This window comes from Panthera onca, chromosome F2, assembly GCF_046562875.1.
Source record: "Panthera onca isolate mPanOnc1 chromosome F2, mPanOnc1 haplotype 2, whole genome shotgun sequence".
In the NCBI taxonomy this organism is placed as follows: Eukaryota; Metazoa; Chordata; class Mammalia; order Carnivora; family Felidae; genus Panthera; species Panthera onca.
Genome location: NC_138356.1, coordinates 37,459,177 through 37,481,080, shown reverse-complemented (window position 1 = coordinate 37,481,080; position 21,904 = coordinate 37,459,177). Strand labels below are relative to the sequence as shown.

The following is a 21,904-nucleotide window of genomic DNA, read 5'->3' as shown; positions in this document are numbered from 1 at the left end:
CAAAAATGAAGATGATGTGCTTTGAGTTAGATGAAATTTATTGACGATGATGTAAAGAATTTAAAAAGTCATAAAATGTACATAGGGAAAGTCAGGATTTCTAGATTAATACTTTATAGAATTTGTGAATTATATGTAGTAGTTACTATATAATAAAACATAACTATTTGTAGCTCTTGAAGCTTCTATAGAAGTGGGCCAAATTGTTTTAATTTTTTCATTATAGAAAATGGAGATTAGATTATATTTGTGGTAACCTAGTATTCAGAGACCTTGATCTCTCCCAAGTTAATTTACTCTTTTCCAAACTTTTTACTAGCTATCAAATCACTGTAGTCTCAGAAACGCTTTAAAACTTCTAGAATGTATTGCTTCAGAAATACTGATTTTTAGTAGTGATTTCTCACTTTATGTTTCTTTCAATTTTTTTAGTGTTTATTTATTTTTGAGGGACAGAGACAGTGCGAGTGGGAGAGGGGCAGAGAGCGAGAGGGAGACACAGAACCGAAGCAGGCTCCAGCCTCTGAGCAGTCAGCACAGAGCCCGTTGCGGGGCTCGAACTCACGAACTGAGATCATGACCTGAACTGAAGCCGACGCTTAACGGACTGAGCCACACAGCCACCCCAAGTTTTCTCACATTTGTTATTAGTTTCCTTTCTTGTTCTCATCCATACACTATTAAAGAGAAAAAGACTTGTCTAGGTATGTAAAGTTCAGAACATATGTATTATTTATCACTATATTATCAATTGTTTCTATACATCATATGCATACATATATATATGTATTGTACATGACTCCAACATTTGGTTAGATTCTTCACAATACAGTGATGTATTTTTTTTAAGATCAGTCTTACTGAGTGGCTCTAATTTACCAGTGTTTTTAAAAGAAAACTAAAATACATTTTTTCAGTACCAGAATTTTTTAGTTTTTTATTAACGTTTATTTTTGAGAGAGAGAGTACAGGTGAGGGAGGGGCAGAGATGGGAGGGACGCAGAATCCAAAGCAGTCTCTGCCATCAGCACAGAGCCCGACACAGGGTTTGAACCTACAAACCATGAGACCATGAACTGGGCCATAGTCAGATACCCAACTGACCAAGTCACCCAGGCACCCCTTCAGTTCCAGAAATTTAATTTAATTTTATTTTATTTTATTTTATTTTTATTTTTATTTTATTACTTTTTTAAATTTTATTTTTAAATTGACATCCAAGTTAGTTAGCATATAGTGCAACAATGATTTCAGGAGAAGATTCCTTAGTGCCCCTTACCCATTTAGCCCATTCCCCCTCCCACAACCCCTCCAGCAACCCTGTTTGTTCTCCATATTTAAGAGTCTTTTATGTTTTTGTCCAGTCTCAGAGTTTTAATGGTCAAATTTATATATTGAGGAAATTGAGGGATGTTTATACTTTTAATTTATTAGATGAGTTTTTAATTTATATTTTGTAGTATCAGTTTGTTTATTAACAAATATTTCTGAATGCCTACCATGAATTAAGCAAGATAGACCTGAGGATATAGTGATGAGCCAAAAAGCATTACAGTTTGTCTTTATGGCACTTGGTAGAAGAGCCAGATATTGAAAAATGACACACATTAAAGTTAGGACTCTGGTAGTGCCATCAAGGAAAACAAAGGGTGTATCACGCTCCCGTCTTTAGGAGCCTGGCTCAAGGTTTAACAAATGTTCGCTTCTTTTTTGTTCGTTTAATGTTTATTTTTGAGAGAGATAGAGCGTGAGCAGAGGAGGGGCAGTGAGAGAGGGAGAGAAAGAATCCCAAGCAGGCTCCACCCTGTCAGCGCAGAACCCCACAGGAGGCTCGAACTCATAACTGTGAGATCATGACCTGAGCCAAAACCAAGAGTTGGATACTTAACAGACTGAGCCACCCAGGTGCTCCAACAAATGTTCACTCTTTATTGAACTAAACTACAGTTAACTGATCTTTGGGTACAATAAACCACTATTTGTGGCAGAATTAAGAAAGTATGAATAACACAATGGTGTATGTAGATAATTTAAAAATCATTTTATGTCATTGGAAAGCAGTAAGACTCTCACATCTCTTTAGTCATGTGTATGTGTTGAACGTGCGTACCATTTTTGCCTGGGTATGGCTCCATCCTCCAGTTAACATTACTGTGTACGCTAATTTCATAAACTAGCCCTTGTGTGTAAGTGAAGTGTTAATTGCCTTTCGCGCTGAAAGAAGAGTGAAATATGGAAGAATTCTTGTTAAAAAGGAGAGGATAAAAGGCATATTAAAAATTTATCTTAGGGGCGCCTGGGGCTCAGTCGGTTAAGCTTCTGACTCTTGGTCTCAGCTCAGGTCTTAATCTCAGGGTCTGATTTCAAGCGTGTTGGGCTTAATGCCCTTTTTTAAAAAAAAAAAGAAAAAGAAAAATTTAACACTTACAATTGTTTTCACTTTTCTCTGTGTAACTTTAAAAGTAAATAAAGGGGCGCCTGGGTGGCTCAGTTGGTTAAGCAGCCGACTTCGGCTCAGGTCATGATCTCGCGATCCATGAGTTCAAGCCCTGCGTCGGGCTCTGTGCTGACAGCTCAGAGCCTGGAGCCTGTTTCAGATTCTGTGTCTCCCTCTCTCTGACCCTCTCCCATTCATACTCTGTCTCTCTCTGTCTCAAAAATAAATAAACGTTAAAAAAAAAAAAAGTAAATAGAATTTTAATGTCACTTATCTAGAAAAATCAGAGTAATGCAGTGGGTTGCATTTCATCCTGTTGGCTAAGTCAGCTGTTCCCCGCAGATAGCTCATTTGAGATTGCAAGTTCTAGGAATCATAATTTTAGAACATCTGTTGTAGCAGGTTGAAACATGTACATTTGTGGTTTCAATCAGTTATCAGAATTTTTAAAAAATTGTTTAATCATGACTTAGCTGACTTTGTGAAATATGTATGTGGCCAAGGAAGACTCTAAGGGAAGAAAAAATACATAAAGAAATTAGTTCTAAAATGTGGGATGGTGAGGGGCACCTGGGTGGTTCAGCAGTTAAGCATCCGACTCAGCCCAAGTCATAATCTCACAGTTCGTGAGTATGAGCCCTGTATTGGGCTCTGTGCTGTCAGCTTAGACCCTGGAGCCTGCTCGTGATTCTGTCTCCCTCTCTCTGCCCTTCCTCTGCTCATACTCTCTCAAAAATAAACATTCAAAAAAAATTTTTTTTAATGTGGGATGGTGATCCTCATGACCAAAATATTTTTACTACATTGACTGTTTGCTCTCTGCAGATGGTTAATTCTTGATTTTTTAGTGACTAATTGTCCAGGTTGTGAATTTCCCCTGTCCTGCATTGTCTCCTCATCATCACCTTGCTGTGTTAGTAAATTATTTTTATTTAAGGTTTTATTTTTATTTAGAACAGTTTTAGGTTCATAACAAAATTGAGAGGAAGGTACAGAGGTTTCCCATGTACCTCTCATTTCTACACATGAATTGCCTGCCCCATTAAGGGTATTCTCCATCAAAGTGGCACGTGTTAAAGTTGACAAGCCTACATTGACACATCATAATCACCCAAAGTTCATAGTTTATGTTAGGGTTTACTCTTGGTGTTGTACATGTGGTGGGTTTTGATAAATGTGTAATGATACATATTCATCATTATATTATTGTAGTATTTACATTGCCCTGAAAACCCTCATTGTTCCCACTCCCCCAGCTTCCAGCTACCACTGATCTTTTACTATCTCTGCCTTTTACAGAATGTCATATATAGTTGGAATGATACAGTAGGTAGCCTTTTTAGAATGGCTTTTTTCACTTAGTAATATGCATTGAAAGTTTGACCATGTCTTTTCATAGCTAGATTGCTCATTTCTGTTTAGTGCTGAATAATACTCCATTGTTTGAATGTACTACAGTTATTCATCCATTCACCTACTGAAGCACATCTTGGTTGCTTCCAAGTTATGGCAATTAAGAATGTAGCTGCTGTCGGGGCACCTGGGTGGTTCATTTGGTTAAGCGTCCAACTCCTGGTTTCGGCTCAGGTCACAATCTCATGGTTTGTAAGTTTAAGCTCCACATTGGGATCTGTGCTGACAGTGCAGAGCCTGCTTGGGATTCTCTCTCTGTTCTCTGCCCCTACCCAACTTGTGCGCTCTCGCGCGCTCTCTCAAAATAACTGAACTTAAAAACAAGGAATAAAGCTGCTGTTGACATCCATGTGTGGGTTTTTGTATGGGCATAAGTTTTCAGCTCTTTTGGATAAATACGAGGGAGTGTGATTGCTGCATTGTACAGTAAGGATGGGTTTAGTTTTTGTCAGAAAGTACCAAACTGTCTTTCAAAGTGACTTTGCCATTTTACATTCCCACTAGCAATGAGTTAAAGTTCCTGTCATGCCATGTTCTCACGAGCTTCTGGTGGTGTCTGTGTTCTGGATTTTGGCCATTCTCTTATGTGTGTAGCAGTATCTCGTTGTTCTGATTTGCATTTCCCTGATAACATGATGTTGAGCATCTCATGATTATTTGCTATCTGTATTTCTTTGGTGAGGTAGCTGTTAAGATTTTGGCCCATTTGTTAATCAGGTTGTTTTCTTACTGTTGAGCTTTTGAGAGTTCTTTGTATATATTGTATAACATTCCTTTATCAAATATGTCTTATGCAAATATTTTCTCCCAGTCGCTGGTTTGTCATCCATTTTCTTGACATCGCCTTTCAGAGAGCAGAAAATTTAAATTTTAATGAAGTCTAGCTTACCAGATATTTCATTCATAGATCATGTTTGATGTTGTATCTAAAAAGTCATTGCCATAACCAAGGCCATCTGTATTTTCTCCTATGTTATCTTCTAGGAGTTTTATTTTTATATTTAGGTCTATGATTCATTTTGAGTTAATTTTTGTGAAGACTGCAGGGCCTGAGTCTAGATTTGTTTTTTTGTTTTTTGGTTTTTTTGGGGTTTTTTTTTGTTTTTTTTTTTTTGCATGTGAATGTCCAGTATCATCATTGTTGAAAACACTGATCTCGGGACTCCTAAGTGGCTCTGTCAGTTAAGCATCCAACTTCAGCTCAGGTCATGATCTTGGGGGTTCATGAGTTCAAGCTCCGCATCGGGCTCTGTGCTGACAGCTCAGAGCCTGGAGCCTGCTTCAGATTCCGTGTCTCCCTCTCTCTCTGCCCCTCCCATGCTCATTCTCTCTCCTTCTCTCTCTTAAAAAAAAACAAAAAAAAACAAAAAACCTTTAAAAAAAAAAAAAAAAAGGAAAGACTGAACTCCTGTATTGTCTTTGTTCCTTTGTCAAAGATCGGTTGAGTATATTTATGTGAGTTTGTTTCTGGGCTCTCTAGTCTCTTTTGTCTATTTTTTCATTATACCAGACTGTCTTGATTACTGTAATTTTATAATAAATCATGAATTTGGGTAGTATTCGTACTTAGTTCTTCCTTAATATTGTGCTGGGCCTTCTGGATCTTTTGCCTCTCCATGTAAATTTTAGAATCAGTTTGTGAGTATCCACAAAGTAACTTGCTGGAAATTTTATTGGGATTATGTTTAATCTATAGATCAAGTCGGGAAGAACTAATATCTTGACAATATTGAGTCTTCTTATTCATGAATATTAGTAATTAATTTTTACTTGAAAGTGGATAAGTTGAAAGGCTGGTCCGTTATGAATTGTTGTAGCAAAAATTTGATTATGTAGAAAGTTGGAACTGTGGAAGGCTTAAGAATTATCTGTTGATTTTGCTTCTGTATTTTCTTCTTTTCCCCCATTTTCATGGATGATTAAGGTGTTCTTACAGCATTATGTTAAAGAGCTAAAAGATTGTGTTTTTTAATCTCACTTTGGAAGTTTTATTTAAACTGACAAAAATAAGTTTTAAAATTTCCTGAGCTTCTCCAATGGACTTATAATAAAACACAATAGTAGTTCACAGAATTAGATGTGAACATTAACACACATTGGTTCCCAGGAAACCCGAGATGCCAGTAGAATTTGATCTTTATGGACATTGTCTTTTTCAACCTTTTGTAATTCACATAACTTGTTTGATTCATGTTTATTAAATTGTATTTTATGATTGTCTACCCTTGGATTATATTATTTCAGAAAATAGAGAACAGTTCTGCTATTTTATGTGGCATGCGTCACAATTTTTCTAGATGTTTTTTGCCTTTTTGTCCCAGATAAAACTTAAAAAAAAAAAAAATGTTTTTTCATGGTGTTATGGAAATTAAGCCTTTCTAGTGTCTAGATAGCTACTCTGCTTACAAATTTAACAGTACACATACAGAATAGTATATAATTAGAATATTCTTTAAAAATTTTTTTTTTACAGCTTTTACCCACCTATTGATGAACCAGTTATTGGAAATAAAAACATTGATCTGTCAGGACGACAGGAGAGAAAGCAAATCTTCAAAGGGAAAACATTTGTATTTCTAAATGCCAAACAGGTAATGGGCTAAATTTTCCTAAAGAAGATGTTATAAACTAGGATAAATTAATGACGTTAACAGTAGTAAATGTTTTTTTTTTGAGATTTTGTATAGAAGCGCAAAGTGAAATAAACTGCCCAGACACCAGAACTTTCCCATTGCTGATGTATGTGATTATGGTATTTCTTGACATATGTTAATTGGATAATTAAGACTATGTTAATATATAAGTGGGGGAGTGGGGACAGAAAACTGATTTAAGTCCTTACTTGGTCAGTTAGTAAACAGCTGTTGAATGTCTTATGTGTGCCAAAACGGGCATTCAAGGAGTTTAAGTTGTAGGTGCAAAAATGCAGGCAAACCCACAGAGCACTGTGAATTATGATAAAGAAGTGCAAACAGCGTAACAGTTCCACAGCTGAAGAGATACCTGGTGAACTAGGGATTTTCTGAGTAGAAGCTCAGATTGTCTTCTCAAAAAATAGAATCAATTGTACTTTTATGTTACTTCCCTAATAGAGATGAATGGATAAAGAAGATGTGTGTACATACATGTACACATACCTACATATGTGTGTGTGTATGTGTACATACACATTACTAAGCTGTAAAACAAAGAATGAAATCTTGCCATTTGCAACAACATGGATGGGTCTAGAGTATAATGCTAAGCAAAATAAGTCAGAGAAAGACAAATACAATATCATTTCATTCATATGTGATGTTTAAGAAACAAAACAAATGAGCAAATGAAAAAGACAAACCAAGGAACAGATTCTTAACTGTAGAGCACAAACTGATGGTCACTAGAGGGGAGGAGGTGGGGGTGAAATAGGTGATAGAGGACTAAGGAGTACACTTGTCATGATGAGCACTGGGCGATGTGTGGATCACTATGTTGTACACCTGAAACTGATATAACACTGTTCACTATACTAGAATTAAAATAAATTAAAAAAAAGAATGTACTCAACAAATTGGGGCTATTTCATTACTTTTTGTTTCCATTTTTAGCATAAAAAGTTAAGTTCAGCAGTTATTTTTGGAGGAGGAGATGCTAGGTTGATAACAGAAGAAAATGAAGAAGAAGACAGTTTCTTTTCAGCTCCTGGAATTTGTGTTGTTGATGTAGGAGTAACAAATTCACAAACTCTAATTCCTGACTCTCAGAAAACATGGATTCACTCAATTATGGATATGCTCCAAAGGTACAGAATGATTCTTTATTTAAAAAAAAAAGCAATTTTATCTATAACTAAAAATTTATTGTAACTTAGTATGCTAGAAATAGAATATCTTTATAACACAAATGTAAGTTTTTTTCCTGAAATTGCCTAGAACTGAAATGTATTTGTTCTTTGGTCAGTGCATATAAAAATCTTAAGTCCTGTCATATAGGCTACCATGCAAAAGCAAGAAAAAATGCTATATATTCAATAATAGGATTTGTAGTGGGGAGAGAGGGTGCGAAAGAGATAAACAAAGGGTTTTTTTCGTAAACTTTTTATTGATATTAATGATCTTAGCATTGTTGAAGCTTAAAAGTATTGTAAAAATGTCAGGCTTGGCAATCTGCTGACCAAATTTCTATTCACCTACCAAAAAGTAGTTACGACGTAGGGTATTTAATATATCTAAAAAGTCCATAGCTATTCCCTACAATACTCATTTTTCCTGTCCCAATAATCCTTCTAACCATGGAGATTGCTTTTATTTATATGTTTGCTGAAACAAAAGTTAATATTTCAGTCATCTGTCCCATAAATATTTTATTTAATGGAGATGTAGTAACTGCTACAAAAAGAAAATACTTGTATAAAAACGGTGATATCTTGCTACTACATCCAGAATTTACTATTGTTCTCATATGTTTTAGGCACTGGGAATATAGTGGTAAACAAGGTGGCTGTGGTCCCTGCCACCATTGGAGCTTACTGTCTAGAGGGAAAGACAGATTAAGACGAGTAACCAGATAATTATAAATGTGTATAAAGGAAGCGGAATAACAAGGCAAGGGGAAGAAGTTTATTTTAAATAGCATAAAGAAGAGAAGGCCTCTTTTAGACAATACTTTACCTATGACCAGTCTTTGAAAGCCAGGCAAAACAGCAGTAGTGAAAGCTATGCTTACAGAATACTGTATAGCAGATCCTGTCCTAAGAGTTTTAACGTATATAAAGACATTTAATCCTCACACAACTCTGTGTATTATTTACTGTTATGGTACCCATTGTATAGATAAGACAAAAGGGGTAGAACACAGGGAGTGAGCAAAAGCCGGGATGTGAACCCAGGCAGCCTGGATACAGAGTCCATGCTCTTCACCATTACATCTCACTGCTTCTCAGCATGTACCGTGACCCCGAGGTAAGAAAGTAGCTAGAGTACAAAGTTGATCAGAGGCTGGTGCCTTCATCATATGGTGACATTTGGCCCCATTACAATTTGGTTTTGGAGGGAAGGCAGTTTTATAATTTGAGAAAGACCGACACTTAAGGTAACATGTGTCCACTTAGTCCAAGCCACTGATAGTCATTGAACGTGCAGTTAGATCAGGCAGGTGGCCAGTAAAGCCAGCTATTAACTGAATTTCAGACAACAAGGCAACACTGGGATTGGCTACTGCCATAGTTATATTGATTAGTTGTAAAAAGTGGGTATTGGACATCAGTGGTTAAAATTAAATACCTTGTGAAGAAAATTTCAAAGTCTAAGGGAAATGATTTTTGTCCTTGCTAAGGTATATTCCCAGTATCTTAGCTCAAATTTGGGAACTCTTCCTGTTACTAATTTAGTTATCTTCTCTTTATCCTTTCCTCCTCTTTGCCTTTTCCTCTCTTCACCTGTTGCACAGCTTTGCACAAAATTGGATGAGTCATAATCCTTGGTTCATGATACACTGTCATCATGGAATCATAACTAATACACCTTAATTTTGTTCACTAGTTAAGTAGTTATTTATTTTTTTATTTTTTAATGTTTATTTTTGAGAGAGAGTAGAAGACACAGAATCCAAATCAGGCTCCAGGCTTTGAGTGGTCAGTACAGAGCCCGACACAGGGCTCAAACCCACAAACCGCGAGATTATGACCTGAGCTGAAGTCAAGAAACTTAACTGACTGAACCACCCAGGCACCCCAGTAGTATTTTAAATTTTTTTTTTTCAACGTTTTTTATTTATTTTTGGGACAGAGAGAGACAGAGCATGAACGGGGGAGGGGCAGAGAGAGAGGGAGACACAGATAGGAAACAGGCTCCAGGCTCCGAGCCATCAGCCCAGAGCCTGACGCGGGGCTCGAACTCACGGACCGTGAGATCGTGAGCTGGCTGAAGTCGGACGCTTAACCGACTGCACCACCCAGGCGCCCCTTAAATTATATAATAAATATTTGAGAATCTGCTCTGCAAAATACAAGCTAGGTACTTGAAAATAACCTACCTCTAAAATAGGATACTCCTAGCCCACTGTCCCCCCTACGTGGGATAACTATCTTCCTGAATCCTTTGCTTATCATTTTATATACAGATTTATTGTTTTTTAATATATTCCTAAAATATGTGTATGTATGTTTTAGTTGATTTAACTTGATAACCTGGTCCTCATACTGCATGTAATCTTTGGGGATTTTTTTCACTTGATACATTGCTAATAAGAATTCATCCATTTTGTTGCATGTTGCTGTAATTTGTTTTGATGGTAAAATATGTTTCATTGTGCGAATAGACCACAGTTCATTCATTTATTCCACATTGAAAAATACCTTATTTCTGGTTTTATTATTGTAAACATTGCTATTAAGATCATTTTTTATATTTCCTGGTTGTCCTTAATGCAAGATTTTCTTTGGAGAATATTCTTAGAGTTAGGACTGCTGGGTCATGGGTTATGTGAACACTCAACCTCCGGAGGTGGTATCAAACTCTTTTCCGCTTTATACTTCCACCCACAGTATATAAAAGATCAAGTAGATGCACATTGTTTTCAACACTTGATATTTTTAGACTTACCATTTTTGTTAACTGAATGGATGTATATTCATGTCTTATGATTTTGATTTCTATTTTTCTCATCACCAGTGAGAAACATTTCTTTCTGATGTTTATTGGACATCTGTCTTTCCTGTTCTGAAATAGCTGTTCATGTGTTTGACCTCATTTTCTAGTGGTGTAATTGTTATATTTTTTTAAATACGGATTTTTCAGTTGTGTGTGTGTATGAATGTGTTTTAGTTCTATACAATTTTATCACATTTGTAGGTTCATATATTCACCACCTTAGTCAAGACACAGAACAGTTCCATCACCACAGGGATCCCTCCTGTTGTTCTTTTGTAGCCACACCCACTTCCCTCCCTCCCTTCCTCTCTCCGTCCTCACTTCCCACTCCATGTTCCCAAATCTGGGCAAACCACTAACTTATTCTCCACTTCTAAAATTTTGTCTTTTAAAAGAATGTTGTATAAATGAAATCCTATAGCATATACTCCTTAGGACTGGGTTTCTTATTTAGCATAATTCCTTGGAGATTCACCTAAGTTATGCGTATCAGTCATTCATCCTTTCTTCTTGCTCATTAGTGTTAAGTATAAATATATGTATATACTACGGTTTGTTGAGTCATTCTCCTATTGAAGGATATCTGCATTTTTCCAGTTTTTGTCAAAAATGAAACCTCTATAACCATACATGTACAAGTTTCTTTTGAATATAAGTTTTTATTTCTTTGGGATAAATGCCCAAGAGTGCAATTCCTGGATCATGTGGTAATTGCATATTTGTATGCTCTCCTTTTTTATTTGTATAAGTTCTATATATTTCTCAATATTATTCCTTTTTTCACTTGTATGTATTGCAAAATCTTTTACCACTTTGTCATTAGCGTTTTACTGGTGATACATGAAAGCCCTTAATTTTAATATACTAAAAATTAACATTAAATAACCTTTTCTTTCTTAGTGCTTTTTGTATTTTAAGAAATCTTTCTAGGGGTGCCTGGGTAGCTCAGTCAGTTAAGCGTCTGACTTCACCTCAGGTCATGATGTCACAGTTTTTGAGTTCGAGCCCCGCATCAGGTTCTGTGCTGACAGCCTGGAGCCTGCTTCGGATTCTGTGTCTTCCTCTCTCTCTGTCCCTTCCCCACTTGTGCTCTGCCTCTCTCTCTCAAAAATAAATAAATGTTAAAAAAAAAAAAAAAAAAAAAAAAAAAAAAACTTAAGAAATCTTTCTGTTCTTAGATTAAAAAGATATTCGCCTATGCTTTTTACTAATTTGTTGCTAGTGTTTTGATATTTTGTTTTTGAAATTTATTTTTAATGTATCTGGAATTGATTCTGTTTTATACCAAAGTTCCATACATGCATAGGGATGCTTTTGGCTTTATTCCATTGGTCAGTATGTCTGTTCTTGTACCAACACCACATTTACTACATTGTTTTAATTACTATAACATCCATTAAGTCCTCATAATCTACTATGGTAAATCTTTCTGCTCTTCTTTAGAATCGTCCTGTCCATTCTTTGCTCTGTATTTTTCCATATACATTTTGAGTCATCTTCAAAAACCTTGCTGGGATTTTGATTAGGAATGCCATTGAATTTACAAATCAATTTGGGGAGAATTAACAATTTTTATAATTTCCCTATAGACATCATGAGTACCTTTTATTAGATTTATTCCTCAGTACTACATATTTTTTGGTAGATATTATATGTCTGGGAAGTAGAACATAAATATGTTATTTCTAATTACGTTTTCTAATATAAATTCAGTAGACATTTAGATATTACTCATATCCTGTTACCTTTGTTAGCCTCCCCTTTATTTCTAATGTATTTGTGGTCCTTTTTTTTTTTTTTTTTTTTTTTTAGAAATCCTCATCTATAAGTAAAGTTTTTGTCCTTTTTTTTAGAGCCTTATACCTCTGATACTTCTCTCCTTTTCTATCTTTCTCTGTTCATACCTACTGGAACCTCTAGAGTAGTGTTGAATTAGTGTTAGTAGCCACATTTATCTCACTATTGACTTTAAAAGGATTGTGTTTCCCCATTTAGGATGACGTAGTATCTGTATAGCATTTTTAATTATATGTTAAAAATTTTTGGGGCGCCTGGGTGGCTCAGTCGGTTAAGCATCCGACTTCAGCTCAGGTCACGATCTCGCGGTCTGTGAGTTCAAGCCCCGCGTCGGGCTCTGGGCTGATGGCTCAGAGCCTGGGGCCTGCTTCCAATTCTGTGTCTCCCTCTCTCTCTGCCCCTCCCCTGTTCATGCTCTGTCTCTCTCTGTCTCAAAAATAAATAATAAAACGTTAAAAAAAAAATTAAAAAAAAAAATGTTTTTATTTTATGGAGCTAAACTTTATAACTAATTTACATAATTTACAGTTTCAAAAAAGGGTAATAAAATATCAATTTTGAATTACCTGAATTATAAATAGATATGTGATCACTTGATTATAATACTTTATTTTTTAAATATTTTTAAAATATTTTTTGAATGTTTTTTTATTTTTGAGGGAGAGAGACTCAGAGTATGAGTCTGGGAAGGGTCAGAGAGAGCAGGAGACACAGAATCCGAAGCAGGCTCCAGGCTCTGAGCTGTCAGCACAGAGCCCAATGCGGGGCTCAAACTCACAAACGATGAGATCAGACCTGAGCCGAAGTCGGGCACCCAACTAACTGAGCCACCCAGGAGCCCCATAAAATTTTTTTGTTTTCAAAAAATGGTTTTATTATTTTGAGAAAGAGAGCGTGTGCACACAGAGGAGGGGCAGAGAGAGACTCCTAAGCAGGCTCCACACTGTCAGCACAGAGCCCAGCACAGAACTCAGTCTCACGAACCATGACATCATGACCTGAGCCGAAATCAAGAGTCAGATTCTTAACTGACTGAGCCACCCAGACGCCCCTATTCTGCTTTAAAAATATATTTTAATATGGTATTGTCATAATTGCACATACGATTGAATTTTATTTACATAAACCTAGGACGTAAACAAAATGTTTAGCATTTGAAAAAGACTTTTTAGGGGCGCCTGGGTGGCGCAGTCGGTTAAGCGTCCGACTTCAGCCAGGTCACGATCTCGCGGTCCGTGAGTTCGAGCCCCGCGTCGGGCTCTGGGCTGATGGCTCAGAGCCTGGAGTCTGTTTCCTATCTGTGTCTCCCTCTCTCTCTGTCCCTCCCCCGTTCATGCTCTGTCTCTCTCTGTCCCAAAAATAAATAAAACGTTGAAAAAAAAAAAAATTTAGAAAAAGACTTTTTAAACTACAACCACTTAAAACATCTTTACAAGAAGCATTTAAAGGAGTTTTATAGTTCTTAAAGTCTGAAGTAGAGTTTCTATATGGTAGTTATTGTTTCATTTACAGAAAACAGAAGGTACGTACCGTTCACTGTATGATTCTTTAATAAGTTTGCTTAATACATGTAAATTTGGTAAAATGATTTTATTTACTAAACTTTAAATTATAAAACATGTATACATTCAGCTTATGATAGTTCTTTGTAGTTTTCTCTCTCCTTCCCTGTCTACCGTCTTCTGTCTCTCAAGTTTATCTTTGGATCCTAGTATTAGGTTTGCTTATAAAAATTTCTTTTAGGGGCTCCCGGGTGGCTCAGTCAGTTGAGTGACCAACTTCGGCTCAGGTCATGATCTTGCAGTTTGTGAGTTCAAGCCCCGCATCGGGCTCTATGCTGACAGAGCCTGGAGCCTGCTTCGGATTCTTGTCTTCCTCTCCTCTTTGTGCTCTGTCTCTCTCTCTGTCTCTCTCAAAAATAAATAAATGTTAAAAATTAAAGAATAATTTATTGCTTCATTGGGGCATTACTGTTTTTTATTTGTTTTTGTTTTGTTTTTAATTCTAAAAATTACAGAATTTCAGAACTGGAAGTCTCTATATCCTTTATTCTAGGTCTTTATTTCCAGATGAAATAACCGAGTTACTAAAAGGTGGTGGGCTTGCCCAGTGTAGCATTGCCCCAATTTAGTAGGCCAGTACTCAGTGTATTTGAAATTTTCTCCATACTGTAAAATTGTGATACCTCTTTAAGGAAGGAATAAAAAGATTCAACTTGATACCACTTTAATAAGAGTTGTTAGTTTCAGTATACTATCATATTTAATCTGTTTTATTTTCACAGGAAGGGTCTTAGACCTATTCCTGAAGCAGAAATTGGACTGGCAGTCATTTTCATGACTACAGAGAATTACTGTGATCCTCACGGCCAGCCAAATACAGGTAATTAAAGCATTATTTTCTTGATTCTATAACATCTTTATTCATAACTTGATGATAGACTGTATGCATATTACTCTGTACTTGTCAGGGATGACCATTTTCACCATCTTTTAACACTTCTCTATCCGTTTATTTATTTGATAAATATTTGTAGCTGCCGTGTACTGGGCACTGTTTCTAAGTGCTGAGGATACAGTGGTGAATAAAGTAAAACAAGATACCTGTTCTTGTGAACTTTATATTCTAAAGGTCAAGATTCAGTTAATAAACAAACACATGGGACAAGTTCATGTAAGGCCAAGCATAAAGAGAAAGCTAAAACAAGACCTGAAATTTTCTCTCTGTAACTTCTACTCACGAGGTCTGCTGCCATTCCTTCTCAACAGCCAGTGCCCCATTTGAACCTTCTGTTGTCTGATTTTCCTGAGGGCTGTTGTAATTGCACCAATGATGGTCCTGTCTCCATAGTCCTCTCTACTGTTAACATTTCACTTTGCCAATAGAATCAGCTTACCTTTTCTTAAAACCTTTTACTAGCTCATTATTTATGAAGTAAAACCCTGAGCCCTTCATCAAGAGTTCTGAGCCCTCAGCAGTTTAGCTGATAAAGCCTTTCTCCCATCCTCATCTTTTTAAAAATACATCTCCCTACAGTATATATGTGTCATATTATTTATAGTTTCCACACTCCTTGATCTTGCTCATCATGGTCCCTGTTCTAGAATGTCAATACTGCTCTTCAAAATTTGATTCATTCCACAAATGCTTACCTACTTCATGAAGTTTTTCTAAGTTGTTGTGTCTCCCGTAACTCTCCAAATCAGAATTATTGTGTCTTCTGTACCGTAACTTTTTTGCATTCCAGTTAGCGTTTCTTCTTACTTTGAAATGTAACCAGTTTCCATGCCTCTTTCAGCCACTAGATTAATTATCTGTTACTAATTTTGGATTCCCTGACAGCACCACGCATAGTACTTGTTTGTACCAGGTATGAATATTTCCTTAATTGAACTAAATTGTTGGTACACAGGATTATCTTTGCCAGTGTGGAGCAACAAAGTTTTATCATCCACTGTTGGAAATGTGTTATGGCCAAAAGGGCCTTAGAGATCATCTAATCTGTCTTACTTTCAAAAGGTAAGAGAGCTCTCAAGGCTGAGAAAAGATAAGGTTCCGTAAATACTTCATGTTCAGCCCAATCCTAAAGTTTGGGTGTTTTGAACACTTAGACTAGTACCTTTTCTATTGTATCATTTCATATAGAAACAGGGTCATAAGGAGTAAAAATCAACATTACAATCAGTAGTATTACTTCTTGCAAATACACATAGGTGGGTCTATATAGATTCCAAGTCCTAGACATCTGACTTATAAACAATTTTACACCATAACCCGTTGTGGGGGAATAGACAAAATCATGTATCTTTCCCTTTCTCCCCTCCTTACTTTCTTCCTTCCATATTTTTTCATTTATTAATTCAGATATTTATTGAATATTTGTAACATACCTATAATCTAATCACTTGGAATAAAGAGGTGAGCCAATCAGATTCCTTCCTATATAGTATTTTTAGCAAGGAGAACATTATAAATCTTTTTTTGACAAACATCACTTATTTGGGATCTTTACATTCTACTTACAGTTTCTTTTGGTAATAATGTAAGTATTTGTAATTATTATTTTTTACAAACTGAAGTGCACGCTGACATGTATTCTAAGGATATGTGTGTTTAAGGAGATGCCAATGAGCTTCTAAGGAGGTCATATAAGGAAAGTGACAAGTCATTTATATACCTGAATTTGGAATCAGCAATAAACATTTATTTAGCACATCCTATGTCATGAGGACCTAACAAGTGATAATTTAACTTACTTAGTAGATGTCAACTTTTTAAAATTTTCTGTTAATAATTTAATTCCATTAACTTATTTATATGCACTGTGTCTGAAACGTTGCTCAGGTACCAAAGATTTAGATATGAACAACAGCCAGTTCCTACTCTCGAGATTCCAAGTCTAATGGAAAGTAACAAGTAAACAAGCGTAATATAAAGTGATGATAACAGCTAATACAATACAGTACTTGCATAGTACTTACTGTTTCCACGCATTTTTTTAAGTGCTCTCCATGTATCAATTCATTGTGTCTCAAAACAAAATGATCCAGATTTAATGAATGAGGAAACTAAGGCATAGAGAGGTTAAATAATTTAATGCAGGTCGTGTAGCTGATGGTAAGTGTGCAAAAAGTTAACAGTGTGATGTAAAGGGTGGTATGGGAGCTGAAATGAAGGCTACCTAATTCAGTGTGGGAGGTTCAGAAAAGTATGCTGGAAGAGTGGCACTTGAATTAAGTTGTTGTTCTAATTAATGAAAAGATGAAGTAATCATTATGGTTTTCTGGAGTGACCACAAAATTTGTGCCTAAAACTATTTATGTCTTTTTTTTCAGATAGTATTCCTTCAGAAAGTGAAACTCACTTTAATTTTGATTTGTGTAGACCAAGTAGGGTCGATATTCTTTCTGTGGGGAAGAAATGCAATTTTTTGGCCTACTGACTTAAAGCATAATTTGAATTATAATTTGTTGGTTTTATTTTTATTTAAGATTATAATACTTCATGAAGGATTTGGTGTAGCTTTAAAATGATTTGATGCAGATAAGCCCATTACAAATGCCAACAGGCTGCTTTTAGGCTATTTCGTTAAGTATTTGTTGGCTCCACTGACTGAAGATAACTGTTCTATGTTACCAACTTACTTCCCTCGGCATGGAACAGTCTAACCATTTTAAGTGACAAAATGTTCATCTTGTGTCTAGCAGTTATGATTCTTCCTTTTGCTTGTGTGATTTACAGCATTGAAGATGACTCCAGGGCCAAGCTTTTCCCAAGGCTTGTCTGTCAATGAAAAACTAATGCTAAGTGCCCCAGTGAATACTACAACATATGTAGCTGATACGGAATCAGAGCAAGCAGATACATGGTAAAGCTTCATTGTTAACAGACAATTCTATCAGTGAGTTAATAGTATATTTAAGAAGTAAAGTCAGTGCCATTAGCAGATTAGTTCTTAGGAGATAAAGTATGGGAGAATGGGATGTCATGTTTTAGGGCAAGATTGGTGAACTTTCTATAAAGGACCAGAGAGTAAATATTTTTGGCTTTGTGGGTCATTGATCTCTGTCACATCTATTTAGCTTTGTCATTGTAGCATGAAAACAGCCTTGGACAACATGTAAATGAATGTGTGTGGTTGTGTTCCAATAAAATTTAATTTACAAAAATAAGTGGGAGGCCAGATTTGGTCCGTAAGCCATAGATTGCTAACCACTGTCTTACAAAGTTTTTTTGTTGTTGTTTCTTAGAAATGTACATGGAAGACCAAAAAGAATTATGTACTTTTTTTGTGACTGGTGAAATAACTTTGAAATAAATGTGTACTGTATAATGTTGCCTTTATCTGAATATTACAACTTTGGAGATACTTTTTTTTTTTTTTATGTTTGTTTTTGAGAGAGACAGAGTGTGAGTGGGGAAGGGGCAGAGAGAGAGAAGGAGATGCAGAATCTGAAACAGGCTCCAGGCTCTGAGCTGTCAGCACAGAGCCCGATGTGGGACTCGAACTCGGGAACAGCAAGATCATGACCTAGGCTGAAGTCAGACACTTAACCGACTGAGCCACCCAGCCGCCCCTTGGAGATCCTTTCTATGTTTCTACCTGGCTATCTAAACAATTAATATTTGTTCGTAAAGACAGTTTTCTAGTAGTTCTCTATTTGAAGAGACCTTTTTTGTTCTTTGGGGTTTTTTTTGAGCAAGGGCAACTTATATATATTCTTCGGTATTTTTCATTTAAGATAGTATATTTTAAATAATCCATAATAAACTATTCATATTGAGATATTTGTGATATCACTATATTGGATCATATTTAAAACTTTAATATATCCTTTTGTTATATTGAGGTCAGATATAACTTTAGAAATTTTTTTTAATGTTTGTTTAGTTTTGAGAGAGCGAGCGCAAGCATGGGAGGGGCAGAGAGGGAGACACAGAATCTGAAATTGGCTTCAGGCTCTGAGCTGTCAGCACAGAGCCCCACATGGGGCTAGAATCCATGAACCATGAGGTCATGACCTGGGCCGAAGTTGGATGCTTAACCGACTGAGCCACCCAGGCGCCCCATATGTAACTTGCTTTTTTTTTTTTTTTTTTTTTTTAAACGTTTATTCATTCTTGAGAGACAGAGCATGAGCAGGGGAGGAGCAGAGAGAGAGAGGGACAGAATCCGAAGCAGGCTCCAGGCTGTCAGGACAGAGCCCAACGCAGGGCTTGAACCCATGAACCGTGAGATCATGACCTGAGCCGAAGTCGGACACTTAACCGACTGAGCCACCCAGGTGCCCCAGCCTAGATGTAACTTTTTAAAGAGAAACTATTAATGTTTTGAAAGTCATCTGTATGACCACTTTAGTTGTTTTTTGTGAAATAAGAATATTTGTGTGTGTGTGAAATAAGAGTATTAAAGGCAGTATATGTTTAACCATACATTGTAGAACCATGTGTGTGTTTTCAATATTTTTCTGGTAGAGAATAGAGTGCTATTCTAGGGACTACCATCTGGATGGAATATAACCATTATTAGTTCATCTATATTCTTGTCATCTGGGTAGAATATAGCCATATCAGTTCATGTGAATCTAAATTTATCTAATTTAGTTCTAAAGGGGATCTAAATATCTCCTTATAGATGATTCTGAAATTGTAGGAGATTGTTCTTTTTCTGATTTTCCTTTTTTTAATTATTTTTTTTGCATGAAAATAATTCTGAAATTTTAAAGTAATAATTACCTAGGTTATCACCTAGTTTAATTTTTAATAGAATACTAGGGTGATACTCATGTGTGTATGGTAGTTTTTTATAATAGAGTATGCCGGACATTGTGTGCTGTAAGGAATGAAGAAGAGAAAGTTATCATTTGTCTTTAGGGAGGTTTGATGAAAAAGGAGTGACTTTCTTGAGGTAGTGAAATATATTCATTTAATTATTGTCTAAAGATAATTATGTTCTGAAGCTGTATCACATTAGTACTATTTAGAGGACTTTGTTTCTAGATAAAAATTGCTGTAAATCCACTTGTTTACCTTGCATTCTTTTCTTTTGCTACAGCATGGATTTGAGTGAAAGACCTAAAGAAATCAAAATCTCCAGAGTGGAACAGAAATTCAGAATGTCTACACAAGAAATATCCGCTGCGAAGGAACCCCACAAAATAAGCTCTAATGATAATAATACAGTATCAAATACTCTGGTTAGGATGAAAATCCCAACCTATCAGCTTTCACCAAATAAATTCTCAGGTGTAAATAAAAGTAGAGATCGGGCTTCTCAGCAGCAGACCAACTCCATCAAAAACTACTTTCAGCCGTCTACCAAAAAACGGTATATTTTAAAATAATGCCTCTGTGTCTCTGAAAAATATTAATATCTGTTATATGATTATAGAATGGCATTTAGTCTGTGTTCTGCTTGAAAATGCTTCTGTGGAAAACTGACTCTTTGACCTCATGCCCTTTCAGAAATGTCCAAATCTCCTCCTTCACTAAGGTCATTGTAGATAGATTCTTTTTTCCTAGATAGCTTAGCTTACCTGTCATTTCATTTTACCACGCTTCTTTTGAAAAAGAGCTTTCCCACACCTCATTCTTTCAACTTCTCTTACCTCCTCTAAGACCATGCTCTCAGTTAGTTTCTCAGTTTCCAGTGCCTTTAATTATTCTAGGTCCTTCTCTTTTCAAAAGCTATCTGTCCCTTTTATTTTTTGAAACCTTCCCTTGACTTGGTTCTTTCCTCTAGCAAATGCCTTTTGTCTTTCACAATCACTATTAAACTTCTCAAAAAAAGATATTACTGTTACTGCTCCCATTGCTGTATGAAATAATTCTTAACCAGCAATATTTCATCTTGACATGATGTCCTTGAAAAGTAACCATTGACACAGTTGCTAGCTCTAGTGGCCTTTGGTATACTCAACTCTTGAATCTTTATTCTCCTTACAGTGTCTTCTCGGAAGTAGTAGTAGCTTCTGGTTGTTTTGCTTCTCTGCCCCCTTTGAGGACTTCTTTCATTTTCATACTACTGCTTTTTATGTGTTGTATGTGGTACCTTCAGAGTTTCATGACTTTATTACAGATGATCAATATATTTGGCCTTAACTTAACCTTTAAACCTCACTTCTGCTTTCCCACAGGAATTTTCTGCTGTTTTCCCAAATAATTCACCTAAATCTTTCCTCCTCTGTCATCGATTATGTATTTTTTCTATTAGTAGTTCACTTTGTCAAAATCTTTGACTCTCTATTCTACCCCCCCAAAACAGTATTGTAATTCTTATTTTCATTGCTTCCTAAATTCCTCCTTTTTCATCTGTTTGTATTGCCAGCTCTCTGATTTAAACTCTGACTACGTAAATTATTGCAGAAACCTCTTGATAAATCTGTCCAGTACCCTGATACTATATTTGTGTTATTAAAATATCACCTTGATTATTCCAAATTAGCATGAATTCAGTAAACTTTTGGGAAGCAGAGATCCACATTTTTATGTTCCCTGTGGATGTTAGAAGTACAGTATATAAATGAATAAACTATTCAGTACTTAAACAGTATTGTATAGAAAACTCTTATAGTCACTTTTTTAAAAAAATTTTAATGTTTATTTTTGAGAGACAGAGAGCACTAAGTTGGGGAGGGGCAGAGAGAGGGAGACACAGAATCCAAAGCAGGCTTCAGGATCCAAGCTGTCAGCACAGAGTTCAATGCAGGGCTCGACCCATGAACTGTGAGATCATGACCTGAGCCGAAGTCGGACGCTTGACCAACTGAGCCACCCAGGCGCCCCATGTATTCACATATTACTTGCAGTGTATAGTCTGTACTGTATTGTGGATAGAGCTACTCTTATTACCTTGAATTAGCTCTCATTAACCCATCAGGTTTTATTTCCAAGGTAATTTTTCCCTGCCTGCAAGTTCCCTACATTATAAAGTAAGCCGTTGTTTCCCGGCAACAAATCTTCTGTATTTTTATATCTTCCTACCTTTTCGTCTCCATTGATTTATTAGCTACTGCTGCCTTAGCAGAGAAGATAGACTTCTCCCTATTGTTTTAGCTGTTGCGTTGGCAGTCCTATGAAAGCAGTAGTCTATATGAATTATGTACTTTTTTCAGATGTCCTTTTTTTT

The 21,904-nt window shown here is 36.1% G+C and overlaps 1 protein-coding gene across 4 annotated transcripts in view; it reads left to right on the top strand.

The window, feature by feature from the left end:
- Positions 1 to 21,904, top strand: part of NBN (nibrin) — a 50,968-nt gene that overhangs the window by 11,114 nt on the left and 17,950 nt on the right. For all 4 annotated transcript variants that reach the window (XM_060610854.3, XM_060610853.3, XM_078441692.2 and 1 more), the window contains exons 6-10: positions 6,324 to 6,441; positions 7,438 to 7,631; positions 14,561 to 14,658; positions 17,518 to 17,644; positions 19,832 to 20,104. In XM_060610854.3, coding sequence (XP_060466837.3) covers positions 6,324 to 6,441; positions 7,438 to 7,631; positions 14,561 to 14,658; positions 17,518 to 17,644; positions 19,832 to 20,104 — 810 coding nt within the window. The remainder of the gene's footprint in view (positions 1 to 6,323; positions 6,442 to 7,437; positions 7,632 to 14,560; positions 14,659 to 17,517; positions 17,645 to 19,831; positions 20,105 to 21,904) is intronic.